The sequence below is a fragment of the Oryctolagus cuniculus genome, chromosome 17, assembly GCF_964237555.1.
Source record: "Oryctolagus cuniculus chromosome 17, mOryCun1.1, whole genome shotgun sequence".
NCBI lineage: Eukaryota > Metazoa > Chordata > Mammalia > Lagomorpha > Leporidae > Oryctolagus > Oryctolagus cuniculus.
Window position 1 is genome coordinate 35,657,236 of NC_091448.1, and position 19,144 is coordinate 35,676,379.

Below are 19,144 nucleotides of genomic sequence, written 5' to 3' on the forward strand. Positions count from 1 at the left end.
ATCATTCTCAGGTTCATCCATGTTTCACTGTGTAACAGGATTTCCTTCTTTCCTAGTGCTGAATAATATTCCACTGTAGGCACACACCACATTTTGCTTATCCATTCCTCGTTAGATGGGTTGCTTCAACTTTTTGGTTGCTGTGAGTCATCCTATGACTTTCAGGACACAAATGTTTCTTCAAGACCCTTCCTTCCATTCTTTTGGGTATTTACCGAGAAGTAGAATTGCTGGATCATACGATAATTTGATTTTTAATTTTTTGAGGAACCACAATGCCATTTTTCCAGAGTGGCTGTAGCGCCTGACAGTGCACGAGAGTTCTCATTTCTCCTCTCTTCATGGACACTTATTCTTTTCTGTGTTTTTGGATAGTAATGATCCCAGTGGTTGTGAACAGTGCCTCATTGTAGTTTTAACTTACATTTCCTTGCTTATTAGTGACGTTGAGCATCTTTTCATGTGCTTATTGGCCAATTCTCTATCTTTTTGAAGAAATGTCTATTAAAGTTCTTTGCCCTTATTTGAATTGAGTTTGACTTTCAGGGTTGAGTTTAGGAGTTCTCTGTATGTTCTAGATATTAATCCCTCATCAGATACATCATTTGCAAATATTTTCTCCTCTTCTGTGAATAGCCTTTATATTATGATGTTGGTATCATATTTTGCTGTATAAACTTTAAAAACAGTTCATGAAGTCTAAAAAATTATGAATCTTCTTACTAATTTAGGAGAATATTTTTATGGCCCCATATAATGTCTATAGGACACTGAACAAACTAACCACAGTTGTTCAGGTTTTTTTTTTTTTTTTTTTTTTGACAGGCAGAGTGGACAGTGAGAGAGAGAGAGAGAGGTCTTCCTTTACTGTTGGTTCACCCTCCAATGGCCGCCACGGCCAGCGCGTTGCGGCCAGTGCACCACACTGATCCGATGGCAGGAGCCAGGTACTTATCCTGGTCTCCCATGGGGTGCAGGGCCCAAGCACTTGGGCCATCCTCCACTGCACTCCCTGGTCACAGCAGAGAGCTGGCCTGGAAGAGGGGCAACCGGGACAGAATCTGGCGCCCCGACCGGGACTAGAACCTGGTGTGCCGGTGCCGCAAGGCAGAGGATTAGCCTATTGAGCCGTGGCGCCGGCCTAACCACAGTTTTAATTAATAGATTTAAAAATTCTTAATCAGGCTTTAATTTATTGCTTTATCTTTTGAGTAGAATTCTTTTTTGTTGTTGTTTGGTTTTAGATTTATTTATTTTATTTATTTGAAGGCAGAAGACAGCATTATGGAGGTGGACAGAAAGAGAAAGAGAGAGAGAGGTCCTCCATCCTCTGGTTCACTTCCCAAATGGCCTGGCCAGGAGCCTCTTCTGGGTCTCTCACGTGCATGCATGGGCCCAAGCACTTAGACTGTCCTCTGCTGCCTGGGTCCCAGGCACAGGAGCAGGGAGCTGGATGGGAAGGTGCAGTATCCAGGAATTGAGCTGGCGCCCACAGGGATGCAGGTGCTGTAGGCGGTGGCCCAACCTGCTGCACCGTAGCATTGGCCTCTTGAGTAGAAGTCTTGTTTGATAGGTTTTAAATGATTTCAGAACTCTAAAATAATAGATTTAACATTAATTTTATTCAAATTCACATTAGATAATTCCCTTTTTATTAGAGATTAAGTTGCTGATTTAGAGTCTGGTTGTTTTAAAACAAAACTCCCCCCCAGTCTACATCTTGTTAATTTGTTATTAACATTTTTTCTGTTTCCTTGACAGTGTGTTGTCATCACTCATTATCTGTGGGGTGTTGGTTCCTGGATCCCTGAGGATACCATAATCCCCAATGTTCAAGTCCCTTATATAAAATGATAGAGTATTTGCATGTAATTTTTTTTAGATTTATTTATTTATTTGAAAGAGTTGGAGAGAGGCAGAGAGAAAGAGAAAGATCCTCCATCCATTGGTTCACTCCCCAATTGCCAGCAACGGCCGGGGTTGTGCCGATCTGAAGCCGGGAGCTTCTTCTGGGTCTCCCACGTGGGTGCAGGGGCCCAAGGAGTTGGGCCATCTTCCACTGCTTTCCCAGGCCATAGCAGAGAGCTGGATCAGAAGTGGAGCAGTTGGGACTTGAACTGGTGCCCATGTGGGATGCTGGCACTGCAGAAGGCTGCTTTACCCGCTATGCCACAGTGCCGGCTCCTGCATGTAATTTATATATATCCTCCTGTATCCTTGTACTTAAAATAATATCTATTTATAATACTTAATGCAGTATAAATGCTTTGTAAATAATTATTATTCTGTATAGATGAGAGATGAGTAACAGACAAAAATGTCTAATACTCAGTTCACATGCAATTTTTTTTCAAAGCTTTTTCTATCTGTGGTTGTTGGAAAGATTCTGTGTGGATACAGAACCCATGGAAACAGAGGTTTGAGTGTACTTCTAAAGAAATTGACTGTTACACAATCATGGGGTTTGAGCAAATATGGATACTTCAAAAAGCTCATGGAAAATGGAATTAAATGATAATTTGGTTACATAAAATTTTGGAATCCATGTATATCTTCAAAAAGTTTGTGGAAATATTATGAGCAAGCTGCATGGATTTCAAAATGTTTTTGCACCATAGTAAACTCACCTTTAAAAAATTTTATGTATTTATTTTCATTTTATTACAAAGGCAGAGACAGAGACGGGTCTTCTGTTTCCAGATCCTCCCCAAATTCTGCAATAACCAGGAACAATAGGCCAAAGCCAGGAGCCGGGAACTCAGCTGGAGTCTCTCCCATGTGGTGGCAAGGACTCAAGTACTTGAGCCACACTCTGCTGCCTTGCAGAATGTGCATTAATAGGAAGCTGGAATCAGGAGCAGAGCCAGGACTCAAATCCAGGCTCTGCAATATGGGATGCAGGTGTCCTAAGTGGCATCTTAACCAAGCTCCTGCTCTGTCTTTTAAAAATAAATAATAAAACTAAAATTTATTTGAGAAGGAGAAAGAGAATCTCTCCAAATTTGTGCAATGATTGAGACTTGACCAGGCCAAAATTAGGTGCTGAGAACTCAGTCCGGATCTCCCATATGGGTAGTAGGGACCCAGTTACTTGAGGTAGAACTGCTGCTTCCTATGATTTGCATTAGCAGAAAGCTGGGGTCAGGAGCCAGAGCCAGGTATCAAACTCATGTGCCCTGATATGGGACATGGACATTTTCACTATTAGCAGGGAGCTGGATTGGAAGTGGAGCAGCTGGCACACAAACATACCCTTATGGAATGCCAGCATTGCAGGTGCTGGCTTTTACCCACTATAGCATGGCGCTGCCTGCCCGCCCCCCAAACTTTATTTCCACTTTTTCACAAACTTTTTGAAGTACCCTAGTAAAATGTAAATAAATTTGTGTAGTACAAGTCTCCACACCCTGTCCCTCGTCTGCTCAGTTCCCATTCTAAAGAAACTTAACATTCATTGCTTATTTACACATATAGATTTTTTCTCATTTTTGAATCTAAATGATACCCTATACATAAATTTTTATGCATCTTGCTTTTTAGAATTAATATATTTTGAAGATCTTTCCATATGAAGACCTAGGTAACCTTCTCAATTTTGAAAAAAACCTGGAATTCTATTGGATAGATAATGCAACAATTTATTTAATTGACCTCTGATTAATAGAGGGGGTTGTTTCTAGGATTTTGGTATTTTGTTGTAATAAATAACTTTGAACATACACCATTCATATGTATGCAAATGTATCTATCGGAAAATTCCCAAAAGTGGAATTTTTGGATCAAAGCATAGATATTGCTAAATTTTGCCACAATAGGTGAGTGAGCAGAAGACTAATATATGCTTCTGCCAGCAGTGTATGAGAGTTTGGAACTTATTTTTTGGAGTGCTTTTGAGGTAGAAAATGGTATCCCAGTGTAGTTTTCATTTACATTTCAATATGAATGAAACTAAGTCATTTTTATTTCCTTTGGATCAACTGTTGACAGCTGTGTCCTGTACTGGTTCTTTTTGATATGGTTCTTTTTCTTGTTGGTGTAGAAGCTCTTTAAGTGAGTAAGTTAATTACCTACAATAAGAGTTGCAAATACTATTGTCACCCCACCTCAGTTTTGCCATCTGCCACGTCTTCCCTTGTAGTATTTTTGCCATGTAGAATTTTGTCAATTTTATTTCATAGAATAATTTGTTGATTTGTTTATTGTTGCCACTTTTATTTTCTCACATCTTCCTCTCATTTACCCTGATAGTAATGGTGTCTGTACTTTTGTGCTGTTCTCATCAAGGTTGCCAAAGGTATCTGTATTGTTCTCTCTTATCTGAAAGGAATATGTTCCCCAGGTAATTCTGAAAACAGAGGGCAGTACTGGACTCTATCATTTAATACCTTTTCCTTCCTAACCAATCACTTATCATGCACTGTGGCCACAAATTTTCTAATTTGAGATTCAGTAGCAAATCTAGCATGAATTTCTCTTTCTTCAGAATTTGAACGATAGAGAATTTGTTTTTTACCATAGATCTTTACAACCCTAGCATATGATTTTTTTCTTTTATGCTGAGAACTTTCCCTTTTCATTTAAAGGAAACACTTTATGTCTTCTTTTGGCGTATCTGAATCTAGCATCAGTAGTCTTACACTCGGGGACCATTATTTAATGCCCTGCAATACTGCACAGTCAGACTGATAATGGAGATGACTACCGAGTGAGTGTTGGGTGAGTGATGTGTACACGATGGACATGCTAATCAGCAGGATGATTCATGTCCCAGGTGGCATGGCATGAAGATGACACAGGACTTCCTCATGCTACTCAGACTGGTATACAGTTTAAAACTTACACATGCTTTACTTCTGAAATTTTTCATTTAACATTTTTGAATAATGATTATGAGTTATTGAAGCTGTGGAAAGTAAAACCTCTATTAAAGGAGAACTACTATGTTGCCAAATCCATTTTTCTTTTGTCTTACTTCTCAGCAGTGCTAGGTGTTATAGATGACCACCTCTTTTTGAAAAGCATTTTTATCTTAGCTTCTATGATATCTCTTGGTTTTCTGCTTCACAGTCTATTCGTTTTCATGTCTCTTGATAATTATCTTTCTGTTTGATTTCTGAATGTTCAGGTATCTCAGGATTTTGCCTTAGGACCTAATGTCTCTACTAGCTCTTCCTTTTTCCTTAAGTTATTAACCTAATATTGTAGACTATAGTGTACTTTGCAGTACTGGTAAGATGTGAATCTATGTCTGTAGTCCCAACCTCTTCTTGAAATGCTGTTCTCATAGGTCCAACTATGTACTTTATATATCTATTTGGATATCAAAAAGACATTCAAGTTTACACTCAAAGCAAAACCCTTTCCTTTCATTACCGTCCCCACTCCTCTTGCCCCAGGTCTTAACCATTTAAGCAAACAGTACCAACCAGTTCCTCAAATCAGAAATCTAAATAATATTCTTGGTTACTATCTCTTTCATCCAGTTCATCAGAAAGTCTTGCAGATGCCATCTACACAATAAATCCCAAATCCATAAATTTCTTTAACTCTCTTTTTCTATCATTCTCAAATCATTTCTCAACTAGAATACTGTAATAGCCTCCTAACAGTTGTCTGCTTTCATTCTTCTTTTTCCTGTAATATGTTACGGCTTGGAAGCTGGAATTAGCTTGTAAACACTTAAAATAGATGGTCTCTCTCTTATTTAAAACTTTCCCATTGTACTTTAAATACAATCCAAATTTCTTGTCCTGGGTTAAGATGATCTGATTCCTCTTATTTTTCTCACATTGTTCATATCATTTCTTCTTTTTTTTTCCTGATATCCTTGTGATGGGATACTTTTTGCATTCAGTTAAAATAAGTATGACCTCAGGAAGAGTACTGTAGACATTCCTGTCAAAGTAGCAGCTCTGTTATATTAACACAGTTTATTTTTGTTATATATTACTACCTGAAATTTTCTTGTTTATCTATTGGCTTATATGTTTATTTCTGTCTTAATAACGTGTACTGAGAATAAGCACTTTGCTTATTTTACTGACTTGTTATTTCTACTACTCAGCTGTCTGACTTAAAATGGGCATTCAGATGCTTACTGAATGTATGTAATAATAAGCAGCACTTCGCAGTTTCTTTATTAGCTTGCTTTGCATTTCCTTTAATGTACATTGGGAATAAGTACCTAAGGCCTTACTCTCTTTTGGAGAAACATTAATCAAGTAAGACAGTGTGAATTACAGATGTCTTATTCTGTTGAAGTAGTGCAGATAAGGATGATACTGACTGACAGGATTGTCTTTATTTTATTCCAGTTGGTTAGAAGCAAACACTGAACATCTTGTAGAAAGGGATTATGAATCATCCTGTAAAATATGGAGTGGAAAGGAAATGCTCTTAAATTTACACAAAATGGGCATCACTACTGCTACTTTTCCCATTTTGCAGGTAAGATTTCTTTTTCTGCCTTTGAAATTCATTTAATGAATTGGAAGTGATTTAGTAGGGGCAGGAGTTGGGGCTCAGTGGATTAAGCTGCTAGAGTAGATACTTGCATCTCATCTTCAAGTGCTTGGGATCAGGTCCCGCCTCTGTTTCTGATTCAGCAACAAGTGATGGCCCAAGGACTAGAGATCTTGCCACACAAATGGGAGACCCAGATGGAATTCCTAGCCCCTGACTTTGGTTTTTATTTGAGGAATGAATTGAAACATGGATAAGCTTTCTTCCTCTCTCTCCCTCCCTTCCTCCCCCGCTCTCCATCCCTCTCTCTGTCATTCTATCTTTCAGATTACTTAATTAAATCTTAAAAAGAAATGATTTAATAGTAAATAAATCAAGAGTAATTTCATTGGATAATCTAGAATTTAGTTTTTTATCTTTTATTTAAATTTTATAAGCTTTTAAGTGATGGCATGGATAAATTATGAGTGAAAATATAGAATTATTTAGTTTGAAAGAAATAAGGCTTCAAGAGATTAATTGCTTTTTGTTAAAATGTAAAAAGAGCCAATATTTTTAGATTATAAAATTTTTTATCAATTTTAAGAGTTAAAATTTTGGAAAAAAAAGAAACCTGATGTTTTGTTCATTCACCTTAACCTAGATATTATAAACCTAGGTTCATGGATAGAATTTTTTTGGTTTGTTTGTTTTTGTTTTTTTTTTTAGGATTTATTTATTTATTTGTTCGAAAGGCAGAGTTACAGAGAGGCAGAGAGAAAGAGAGAAACGTCTTCCATTTGCTGATTCTTTCCCCAAATGGCCACAATGGCTGGAGCTAGGAGCCAGGAGCTTCTTCTGGGTCTCCCACATGTGCAGGGGCCCAAGGACTTGGGCCATCTTCTACTGCTTTCCCAGGCCATAGCAGAGAGCTGGATCGGAAGTGGAGCAGCCAGGACTAGAACTGCCAGCACTTCAGGTGCAAGCTTTACCTGCTGCACCACAGTGCCGGCCCCCATACATAGAGATCTTAAGTGGGCTTTTAGAAAATTTTTTTTTTTTTTTTTTTTTTTTTTTTTTTTTTTTTGACAGGCAGAGTGGACAGTGAGAGAGAGAGACAGAGAGAAAGGTCTTCCTTTGCCGTTGGTTCACCCTCCAATGGCCGCCGCAGCCAGCGCGATGCGACCGGCGCACCGCGCTGATCCGATGGCAGGAGCCAGGAGCCAGGTGCTTTTCCTGGTCTCCCATGGGGTGCAGGGCCCAAGCACCTGGGCCATCCTCCACTGCACTCCCGGGCCACAGCAGAGGGCTGGCCTGGAAGAGGGGCAACCGGGACAGAATCCGGTGCCCCGACCGGGACTAGAACCCGGTGTGCCGGCGCCGCTAGGCGGAGGATTAGCCTAGTGAGCCGCGGCGCCGGCCTAAGTGGGCTTTTAGAAAATTATGAACTTTGGCTGGCGCACGGCTCACTAGGCTAATCCTCCACCTGTGGCGCTGGCACCCCGGGTTCTAGTGCTGGTTGGGGCGCCGGATTCTGTCCCGGTTGCCCCTCTTCCAGTCCAGCTCTCTGCTGTGGCCCGGGAGGGCAGTGGAGGATGGCCCAAGTGCTGGGCCCTGCACCTGCATGGGAGACCAGGAAGAAGCACCTGGCTCCTGCCTTCGGATTAACGTTGTGCTCCGGCCACAGGGAGCCAGCGGCAGCGGCCATTGGAGGGTGAACCAATGGCAAAGGAAGACCTTTCTTTCTGTCTCTCTCCCTCACTGTCCACTCTGCCTGTAAAAAAAAAAAAAAAAAAAAAAAAAAAAAGAAAATTATGAACCTTATGAAGTTGTATATAACATTTTATGAGTATGTATTTGTGTCCATTTTTTCTGCATAGAGGATAATTTTCATATTCTCAGTTTTATAGACTTGATTTTTTAGAGGCTGTTTTAGGTTTTGAGTAAAATTGAGCAGTAATTACAGTTATATGAGTATATTCTCACCAAATGCCCAGCCCACCACAGATATCAATGTTTTTCCTATTACTGACATCTTTCTATAGTGTAATTTGTTCCAATTTAAGTCCATGGTTTACTTTAAGGTTCACTTCTTAAAATAAAAAAAAGAAAAAAAATTATTTATTCATTTGAATGGCAGAGGCAGCGAGAGAGAAACTCTTCCATCTCCTGGTTCATTCCCAAAAATGGCTACAACGGCCAGGGCTGGGCCAGACTGAAGCCAGGAGCCAGGAGCTTTATCTGGGTGTCCAATGTGGGTGCAGGGGCCCAGTCATTGGGCATCTTCCCCTGTTTCCCAGGCACATTAGCAGGGAGCTGGATCAGAAGTAGAGCAGCCAGGACTCGAACTGGTGCCCATAAGGGATGCCAGTGCTGCAGGTGGTGAATTATTCCATTATACCACAGCACTGGCCCCAGGGTTCACTTCTTGTGTTGTATAATTTACCTAGGTTTTGCCTATCAACCTGTTGTTACAGTATTATACTAAATGTATTCACAGTCTTAAAAATCTTCGGTGTGGTGCCTTCATATCCTTCCATCACATCAAACCCCACTTCTACCAAACCCCTGGCAACCATTGATATTTTTTCCTGACTTGATACTTTGGCCTTTTCTGAGAAGCTGTATAGTTGGAATTGTGTAGTATATAATGTAATGTAATCTTTTCAGACTGACTTCTTGTGCTTAACAGTATGCATTTAAGGTAACATCATGTCCTTTTTTTTTTTGGCTTGCAACTTATTTCTTTTTGTTGCTGAGCAATGTTCCAGTGTCGGTACCATTGTTTGTGTGTCCATCTGTGGCAGCGCATATGGGTGGCTACCAATTTTTGGCAGTTGTGCATAAAGCTACTATAAACATTTGTATTCATGTTTTTGTGTGGTTATGTCTTCTGCTTGTTTGAGTAAATACTTAGGAGCACAGTAGTTGTTGAGTAAGACTGTTTAACTTTGCAAGAAACTGCTAAACTGTCTTCTAAAGTCTGTATTGTTTTGTTTTCTCACCAGCAATGAATGAGAGTTCCTGTTGCTCTACATCTTTGTTAGCATTTGATGTTGTCAGTGTTTTGAATTTTAACCATTCTAATAGATGTATAGCATAGATACCTCATTACTTTTATTTGTACTTCACTAAAGAAATGATATTGAGTATCTTTTTATATTTTACTTGCCATCTATGTGTCTTCCTTTGTGATGCCTGTTTGTATCATTTGCTCATTTTTCTATTGGAATTTTTAATACTTTTAAAATTTATATTTACTTATTTGAAAGGTAGAGACAGAGACAGTGAAGGGGGAAGAATTTCCATCCTCTGGTTCACTCCTCACTGTCTGCAATAGCTAGGTTGGGGCCAGGCCAAAGACAGAATCCCAGTTTGGGTCTGCCATATGGGTGGCAGGGATCCAACTATTTGAGCCATCACCTGCTGTCTCCCAGGGTGCCCATTAGCAGGAAGTTGGAATTGGAAGCAGAGCCAGGACTTAAGCCTAGATACTCACATATGACGTACGAGATGTTAGTGTCTCAGAGTCTTAACTGCTGGGCCAAACACCTACCACAGATTGTACTTTAATTGTTGAATTCTAAGAGTTCTTTGTATATTTTGAAAACAACCCATTCATCAGATACGTGTTTGCAAATATATTTGTCCAGTCTGTTTATCCTTTTAAATGTGTTTTGTCTTTTTCATTCTAATGTTAAATGTGTCTTTCACAGAGTAGAAGTTTTTAGTTTTAATGCAGTTCAGCTTGCCAGTTTTTTTCTTTCATGGATCTTGCTTTAGGTATTATATCTAAAAACTCAACTCCAAACTCAGATTTTCTCCTATCTTCTAGAAGGTTTATAGGGTTGCCTTTTGTATTTAGATCTATTATCTACTTTGAGTTAATTTTTTTGGAAAATATATTTCTGTTTCACATTTTTTCCACGTTTGTACAGGAAAATGGATAAATTATAGTATATTCATGAAGTAGAATATTCTTAACAAAAAACTACTCCCATCTCAACCATTTAGATAAATCTTAGACACATAATGTTGAGTGGAAAAAAAAAGACTAAGAGTGCAAACTGTGTGATTCTATTTTTACGAAGTTTAAGTACAGATAGTCCTAATGTGATAGAAGTCAAAATATTGGTTATTACTCTGCAGGAGTTTGGGCCAGTTTGGGATGAAAAAGGGCACAAGAGAGTCTAGGATTCTGGGACTGTTTTGTATCCTGAATGATCATCGGTTATGTAGTTTGTGTGTGTGTGTGTGTGTGTTGGGTGTTTATTAAGCGCTACATTTAAGATATATATATATTACATGCCAATAAAAAATGGACAAGTAAAATTTGTGTTGATGGAATAAACTTGGAATATATAGAAGGCATAAAGAAGAAAATGATTCGGGGCTGTGCTATGGCGTAACAGGTAGTTTCTGCCTGTGGCGCTGGCTTGCCATATGGGCAGTGGTTCCTTTCCCAGCTGCTCCATTTCTAATCCAGCTCCCTGCTAAAGCACCTGGGAAAGCAGGAGAGGATGGCCCAGGTGCTTGGGCTCCTGTACCCATATGGGAGACCCAGAAGAAGCTCCTGCCTCTTGACTTTGGATCAGCTCAGCTCTGGCTGTTGTGGCCATTTGGGGAGTGAACCAGCTGATGGAAGCTCGCTCGCTCCCTGTCTCTGTAACTATGCCTTTCAAGTAAATAAATAAATCTTATAGAAAAAAAAAATAATCCTAGCACACCAACAGAGAGCTGGATGAGAAGTGGGTCCTCCAGGTCTCAAACAGGTGCCCATATGGAATGCTGGCATCTCAGTTGGCGGCCTTACCCACTTTGCCACAATGCCAGCCCTTGTTTTACTTTTTATATGGTCATTCTCAGCATCAGAGTACCTTCTTGGAAATAAATTAGGTTTTCAGAACAGTATAGCAATTTCTTTTTTTTAAATGTAGATTTGCAAGAGCTGCTTCTTTTTTTAAAAAATTTATTTATTTATTTGAAAGTCATAGTTACTCAGAGAGAGAGAGGTCTTCCATCCGTTGGTTCACTCCCCAATTGGCCGCAATGGCTGGAACTGTGCCAGTCCGAAGCCAGGAGTTTCTTCCAGGTCTCCCACGTGGGTGCAGGGGCCCAAGGACTTAGGCCATCTTCTATTGCTTTCCCAGGCCATAGCAGAGAGCTGAATGGGAAGAGGAGCAGCTGGGACCAGAACCGGCGCCCATATAGGATGCTGGTGCTTCATCCAGAGCGTTAACCCACTGTGCCACAGCAGTGGCCCCAGCAATTCTTTTAAGCCCCTTGGAGAAACTGTTGGCTATATTTTTTAAAATTTTATTGTACTTTAGTTCCCTAATTGCCTGAAGAAGTAATGAACCTCCTGTCTAACTTATTATTAAAGTGTCTTTGACTCTGAGGAGAATTTAGTTAGTAAGTGAATCTTAAGTATGAGTATACTGTTAGCATTGTGATAGCATTCACCTATAGTTTGAATGTGTATTTCCTTTGTATTTCATTATGCTTTTAAGAAATTGCTTTTGCTTGTCCTCTGCCCTCTCATTATTAATGTGGTGATTTCTTATAGGGTCATTTTTCCACTGTTCTTCAAAAAGAAGAAAAAGTCTCACAAATTCGTGGAATAGAGGAGGCAGTAGAAGTACCTGTTATCAGTGCTTCAACTCAAGTTATGCTCAAAGGACTTTTTATGGTGCTTGACTACCTTTTTAGGCAAAATAGCAGGTAAGTGAAGATATCGGGTCTATATTTTTCCTCTTAGAAATATTAGCATTTTTGGATGCTAGCATGTTTTTATTATATACTCATTTTTGGTGGGTGAATAGGAGAATCATAAGCAAGCATTATATGTTTTTAAAATACTCATTTTTTCATTTGAGAGGTTGAGACAGATACACTGTCAGAGAGTGAGCTCTCATGCACTAGTTTACTCCCCAAATGCCCAGAACAACCCCAGGATAGAAGCTGAAAGCTGGGAACCTAATCTTGGTCTTTCACGTTGGTGGCAGGAACCCGACTAGTTGAGCCATCACTGCTGCCTCTCAGGGTCCACATTAGCAGAAAGATGAATCGGAATCCAGAGCAGGGAATTGAACCTGCGTACTTGGATGTGGGACATGGGCATTCTAACTGGTGCCATTCAGCTTGCACAGATGCTCATGCTGTAAGCTGGCATTCTAGAAATTACGGAGTTCGATCGGTAGCAGCAGTGGAGAGCGGACCCAAGAGAGCTCTGAGCAGCCCCAGTGCTGCTGCCGGCCTAGTTACCATCACACGCCTGGAGGAGCCGCAGCTGCCGCAGCGGTCTCCAGTCACCACCAGCACAACCATGAGCAGCGACCCCACAGCTGCCCTCAGCGCCTCAGAAACCAAGTCCCAGTACCACAGGCAGCAGCGCAGAGAACGGTGTCCGAGAAGCCTCACATTGGCTGCGCTTGCTTGCAGTAACAAGAAGATCATCACAACGAAGGTTTTGGGAACATAAAACAAATGGATATGGTTCCATATAAGAAATGGATATGGTTTGGTTTCATCAACAGGAATGACATCAAAGGAAACGTATTTTTACACCAGACTGCTATAATGAAGAATAACCCCAGGAAGTCCCTTCCCAGTGTAGGAGATGGAGAGACTGTGGGGTTTGATGTTGTTGAAAGAGAAAAGGGTATGAAGGCAGCAAATGTGACAGGCCCTATCGGAGTTCATCTGCAAGGCAGTAAATATGCACCCCACATCATAGGGGTTCTCTATGCAATTACCAGAAGAATTACCAAAGTAGTGAGAAGGGAAAAGAATGAGGACTTGGAGAGCTCTCCCGAAGGCCAGGCCCAACAAGGCCAGCCCTACCGCAGACAAAGGTTCCCACCTTAGTACATGTGGAGACCCTATGGGCTCAACCACGGTATTCCGACCCTCCTGTGCAGGGAGAAATGATAGAAGGCGCTGACAGCCAGGGTGCAGGAGAACAAGGTAGGCCTGTGAGACAGAATACCAGGGTTATAGACCACACTTCTGCAGAGTCCTCACCAGACAGCCTAGAGAGGGCAGCAGTGAAGACAATAAGGAAAAGCAAGGAGATGGGACCCAAGGCCGCCAGCCACCTCAGCATCAGTACCACCACAACTTCAGTTACTGAGACAGGTGTCCAGAAAACCCTAAACCACAGGATGGCAAAGAGACACAAGCAATGGATCCACCACCTGAGAATCCGTCTGGTCATGAGGCTGGGCAGGGCGGGGCTGAGAAAATGCTGGCTTACATCTGCCATCACCCGGTTTAGTCATCCAACAAGAAGAAGTGAATATGAAATCCCAGCAATAAGAAATGAACAAAAAATTGGGGCTGAAGACCTTCAGTGCTTGTTTTTTGCCTGTTGACCAGATTGCTAGAACTGTCTGCATTATGTCTGCAGCATGGGGCTTTTAATATTTTTTTACCTAAAGATATGTTTCTTGTAATAATAAACTTTTTTTTAAAGCCTGGTTTTTCTCAATACACTTTTTTTTTCAGATTTATTTACTTATTTGAAAGGCAGAGTTACAGAGGTGCGGTGGGGTTGGGGGTGGGGTCTTCCATCCACTTGTTCACTCCCCAAATGGCTGCAATGGCCAGAGCTGGGTAAATTCGAAACCAGGAGCCAGGAGCTTCTTCCAGGTCTCCCACGTGGGTGCAGGGACTCAAGGACTTGGGCCATCTTCCACTGCTTTCCCAGGCCATAGCAGAGAGCTGGATTGGAAGTGGAGCAGCCAGGACTTGAACTGGCGCCCATATGGGATGCTGGCACTGCAGGTGGAGGCTTTACCCACTAAACCACAGTGCTGGCCCCTCAGTACACCTTTGAAGGCTTTTAAATTGTTCTGTATCTGCTGGCGCCGCGGCTCACTAGGCTAATCCTCCGCCTAGTGGCGCCGGCACACCGGGTTCTAGTCCCGGTTGGGGCGCCGGATTCTGTCCCGGTTGCCCCTCTTCCAGGCCAGCTCTCTGCTGTGGCCAGGGAGTGCAGTGGAGGATGGCCCAGGTGCTTGGGCCCTGCACCCCATGGGAGACCAGGAAAAGCACCTGGCTCCTGGCTCCTGCCATCGGATCAGCGTGGCGGCCATTGGAGGGTGAACCAACGGCAAAAAGGAAGACCTTTCTCTCTGTCTCTCTCTCTCACTGTCCACTCTGCCTGTCAAAAAAAAAAAAAAAAATTGTTCTGTATCTGGTCAAGTTGAAGATTTTAAGAATTTCATTTTTAATTTGTAATAAAAGTTTACAACTTGATTTTTTCAAAAAAGTCAACAAACTGCAAACACCTGTTAATAAAGGTCTTAAATAATAATAAAAAATATGATGTATTTGCTCTAATTGGCATAGACTCAGATCAGTTGAAATTAGTATTTTTATTTATCAAAAACAAATACACCGAATTAATTTGCCATTAAATTTGTGGTCCTTCACTGCAAAACTTAAACACTTAGGTTTGCCTTTTTTTTTTTAAAGATTTATTTATTTATTTGAAAGTCAGAGTTACACAGAGAGAGGAGAGGCAGAGAGAAAGAGAGAGAGAGAGAAAGGTCTTCCATCCTTTGGTTCACTCCCCAGATGGCCACAACGGCTGGAGCTATGCGGATCTGAAGCCAGGGGCCAGGAGCTTCTCCCCGGTCTCCCACGTGGGTGCAGGGGCCCAAGGACTTGGGCCATTTTCTATTTCTTTCCCAGGCCATAGCAGAGAGCTGGACAGGAAGTGGAGCAGCCGTGTCTCGAACCGGCGGCCATATGGGATGCCGGCACTTCAGGCCAGGGTGTTAACTCACTGCGCCACAGCGCCGGCCCCTAGGTTTGCCTTTAAATATAGTTTGGGTATATGCTTTACCAGTGTCAGGAAGTCTCAACAAAATCCTCCTTCTCTATCCCTTAAGTGTCACCTGGTTCCAGGATTTTTTTTTTAAGTGTTGTGTGTGTGTGTGTGTGTGAAAATACAATTTACCATCTTAATCGTTTTTATATAATTCAATGCCATTAAGTGTATTTATAAGATTCTGCCATCATTATCACTGTCCATTTCTAAAAGTTTTTATCATTCCAAACAGAATTTCTGTACCATGAAATGATAACTTCCTAGTAACTTCTATTTTCATCTTAGGAATTTTCTCATTTTAGATATCTCATATAAGAACAACCATACAATATTTGACCTTTTGTATCTGGCTTATCTCACTTCACTTAGCATAATGTTTTCAGAGTTCATTCATAGAGTAGTGTATATTAGAATTTCATTTCTTTTTAATGGCTAGTTAATATACCATTGTATGTGTATTCTGTATTTTGTTAATTCCTATGTTGATGAACATTTGTTTCTACCTTTTGTGTATTAAGAATAATGCTGGTATGAATAATGGTATACAAATACCTGTTTGAGTCTTTGTTTCAAATTCTTCTGGGTGTGTGTGTGTGTGTGTATAATTGAATTGATTGCTAGATCATATAATATTCCTATGTTTTACATTTCTGTTAGCAATGCCATGAGGGTTGTAATTTGTCCACATCCTTCCCAACACTAGATATGTAATGTTTTTTGCATAAAGGCCATCCTGTAGAGTGTTGTCTATGCTTTTCATATTATATCCAATCAATCTTAGCCAAATTTGATGCCTTGAGATGTAGCCCTTTTTTTTTTTTTTTAAAGATTTTGTTTATTTATTTGAGAGGTACAGTTACAGAGAGAGGGAGAGACAGAGAGAAAAGTCTTCATCCACTGGTTCAATCCCCAAATGGCCCCAACAGCCAGAGCTGAGCTGATCAGGAGCTTCTTCTGGATCTCCCTCATGGGTGCAGGGGCCCAAGTGCTTGGGCAATCTCCTACTGCTTCTCCAGCCCATAAGCAGAAAACTGGATCTAGAAGGAGGAGCTGGGACACAAACTGGCGCCCATATGTGATGGTGGCGGTGCAGGTGGAGGTGTAGTCTACTAAATCAGGGTGCTGGCCCCCAGCCTTTGTTTTTCCTAAGAGTTCTGTACTTTTTGTATGGGTTTTTTGTTGTTGAGTTGTAGTAGTTACTTATATGTTCTGGATATAAATCTTGTATCAGGTACAGGCTTTACAAATACTTTCTCCAATTCTTTGAGTTGTCTTTTAACTTTTTGGTATTTGTTGCAGATAAGTTTTAAAATCTTTACTATATTCATTTTATCTATTTTTTCTTATGATGCCTGTACTTGTAGTGTCATAGCCAATAAGTCATGGCCAAATATGATACCATAAAACTTTTCTCCTTTGTTTTCCTCAAAGTGTTTTATGCTTTTTGGATATCAGTATTTTTTGTAAAATTTTCTTCTCCATGGTTGTTGAGTTCCTGACTTGAAATTTGTTTTATTTTTTTATTTTTAAAGATTTGTTTATTTATTTGAAAGGCAGAGTTACAGAGAGATAGAGGGCTCTTCCATAAGCTGGTTTACTCCCCAGATGGCTGCAATAGCCAAAGGTGCACCAATCTGAAGCCAGGAGCCAGGAGTTTCTTTCGGGTCTTCCTTACTGGTGCAGGGGCCCAAGTACTTGGGCCATCCTCTGCTGCTTTCCCAGGCCATAGCAGAGAGCTGGATCAGAAGTGGAGCAGCCAGGACTCAAACTGGCACCAATATGGGATGCCGGCACTGCAGTCAACGGCTCTACCCACTATGCCACAACGCTGGTCCCCTGACTTGAAATTTGATATATGATCTTTCTAAGGATAAAATTAACAATGAAATATTACAGTGAGGACATGGTAGAGAATTACCACATCTTATTCTGCTAACATATGCGTTTTTAGATTCTCTTTGGAAGAAGTTATGAACTGGATGACACTACATCTATCTACTGGTTCAGTACATTCTTTAAAAGTATATAAAGAGGAATGGATGTTTGGCCTAGGGATTAAGTGAGATACCTGGAGGGAGTTCCAGGCTCCTGGCTTTAGCTTTGTCCAGCCCTAGCCATTGAGGCTATCTGGGAAGTGAACCAACAGATGGAAGATCTCTGCCTGCCCCACCCCTCCAACTATGCCTTTTTAAGTAAATAAATAAATCTTTTAAAAAAAAACAAAAAAAAACAAAAGATACAGACCCATATTTTAAAGGAACTTAAATTTTTATAATTAGTTGCTAACACTTTTTAAATTTTGTTTAAATTATTTTCTGGGGCCAGTGCTGTGTTGCAGTGGATTAACCACCGCCCACAGCACTGGCATCCCATACAGGTGCTGGGTCGAATCCTGGCTGCTCTGCTTCTTATCTAGCTCCCTGTTAATGAGCCTGGGAAAGCAGTGGAAGATGCCCCCAAGACGCTGGGCCCTTCCACCCCTGTGGGAGACACCAAGGAATCTCCTGGCTCCTGATTTTGACCTGGCCCAGCCTTGGTCATTAGGGCCATTTGCAGAGTGGGCCAGTGAATGGAGGATATCCCTCTTTCTCTCTCTCCTTAAGTCTGCCTTTCAAATAAATAGTTTTTTCCTTTTTATTGTTGTTAAGATTTATATATTTACTTGAAAGGCATAGTGACAGACAGGGAGAAAGAGGGGAAGAGGGAAGGCTTGCCGTGAGGTATTAAGATTAAGATACTTTCCATCTGCTGGTTAACTCCCCAGATGCCCACAACAGCCATATCTAGACCAGGCAAAGCCAGGAGCCAGGAGCTCCATCCTAGTCTCCCACCTGGATGGCAAGGACCCAAGTACCTGGGCTATTTTCTGCTGCCTTCCCAGTTACATTAGTAGAAAACTGCGTTGGAAGTAGGGTTGCTGGGACAAGAACTGGCACTGTAACATGGGATGCTTGCATCATAGGCAATGGCTTAATCTGCTGTGGTACAACGCTGGCCCCCAAAACCATTGTTTTCTAAGGAGATAAAGTATAACCCACTTCTCAGTTTCTTTAAACACAATACTATTTTCTGTTTTATAGCTAATCATGTAGAACAGAATACAAAGGGCTTTGGACTGGAAGTTGAGAGACCTGTTTTTTTTTTTTTTTTTTTTTTTTTTTTTTTTTTTTTTTTTTTTTTTTGTAATGTTTAGCTTCATTTACTTGAAAGGTAGAGTGAAAAGAGAGAAAAATTTTCTTTTTACTGCTTCACTCCCTGGATACCAATAATAGCCAGGGCTGAGCCAGGCGGAAGCTAAGAGCGCGAACTCCATCTGCATCTTCCCTATGGGTGGCAAGGGCCCAAACACTTGTTCTGTCATCTGCTGCCTCCCAGGATGCATTAGCAGGAAACTGGATTAGATGCAGATGAACTAGGTCTCAGAGCAGCTACTTCCATCTGGGATGTGGGCATCACAAGCAGTGGCTCAATCCACTGTGCCGCATTGCCCGTTCCAAGGCCTGGATTTCAATTCTGGTTCTGGCATGATTTGTGTAATTTTTTAAAAAAATTACTTGAAAGGCAGACAGTGAGTGAGTGGGTAACTGAGTGAAAGATCTCCTGTCTGTTGGTTCACTGCCCAAATGCCCACAACAGCCAGGGCTGGTCTGGGCCCAAACCAACAACTCATTCTGGATCTCGCTTGTGGGTGAGACCAACCTAGCTACTTGAGCTATCACCTGTTAGCTCCAGGGTGTTCATTATCAGGAAGCTGGGATCTGAAGTAGAGCCAAGACTCAAACCCAAGTGCTCTGATAGGGGAAACAAATGCCCCAAGTAACTTATTAATTGCTGCCTCAAATGATTACCCCCAAATGATGTTTAAAA

The 19,144-nt window shown here is 41.1% G+C and overlaps 1 protein-coding gene across 1 annotated transcript in view; it reads left to right on the top strand.

Annotated features, from left to right (window-relative positions):
* Positions 1-19,144, top strand: part of BRIP1 (BRCA1 interacting DNA helicase 1) — a 206,381-nt gene that overhangs the window by 55,128 nt on the left and 132,109 nt on the right. Inside the window, 2 exon segments of the mRNA XM_051824717.2 lie at positions 6,315-6,447; positions 12,008-12,162. Of these exon segments, the coding sequence (XP_051680677.2) occupies positions 6,315-6,447; positions 12,008-12,162 (288 nt within the window).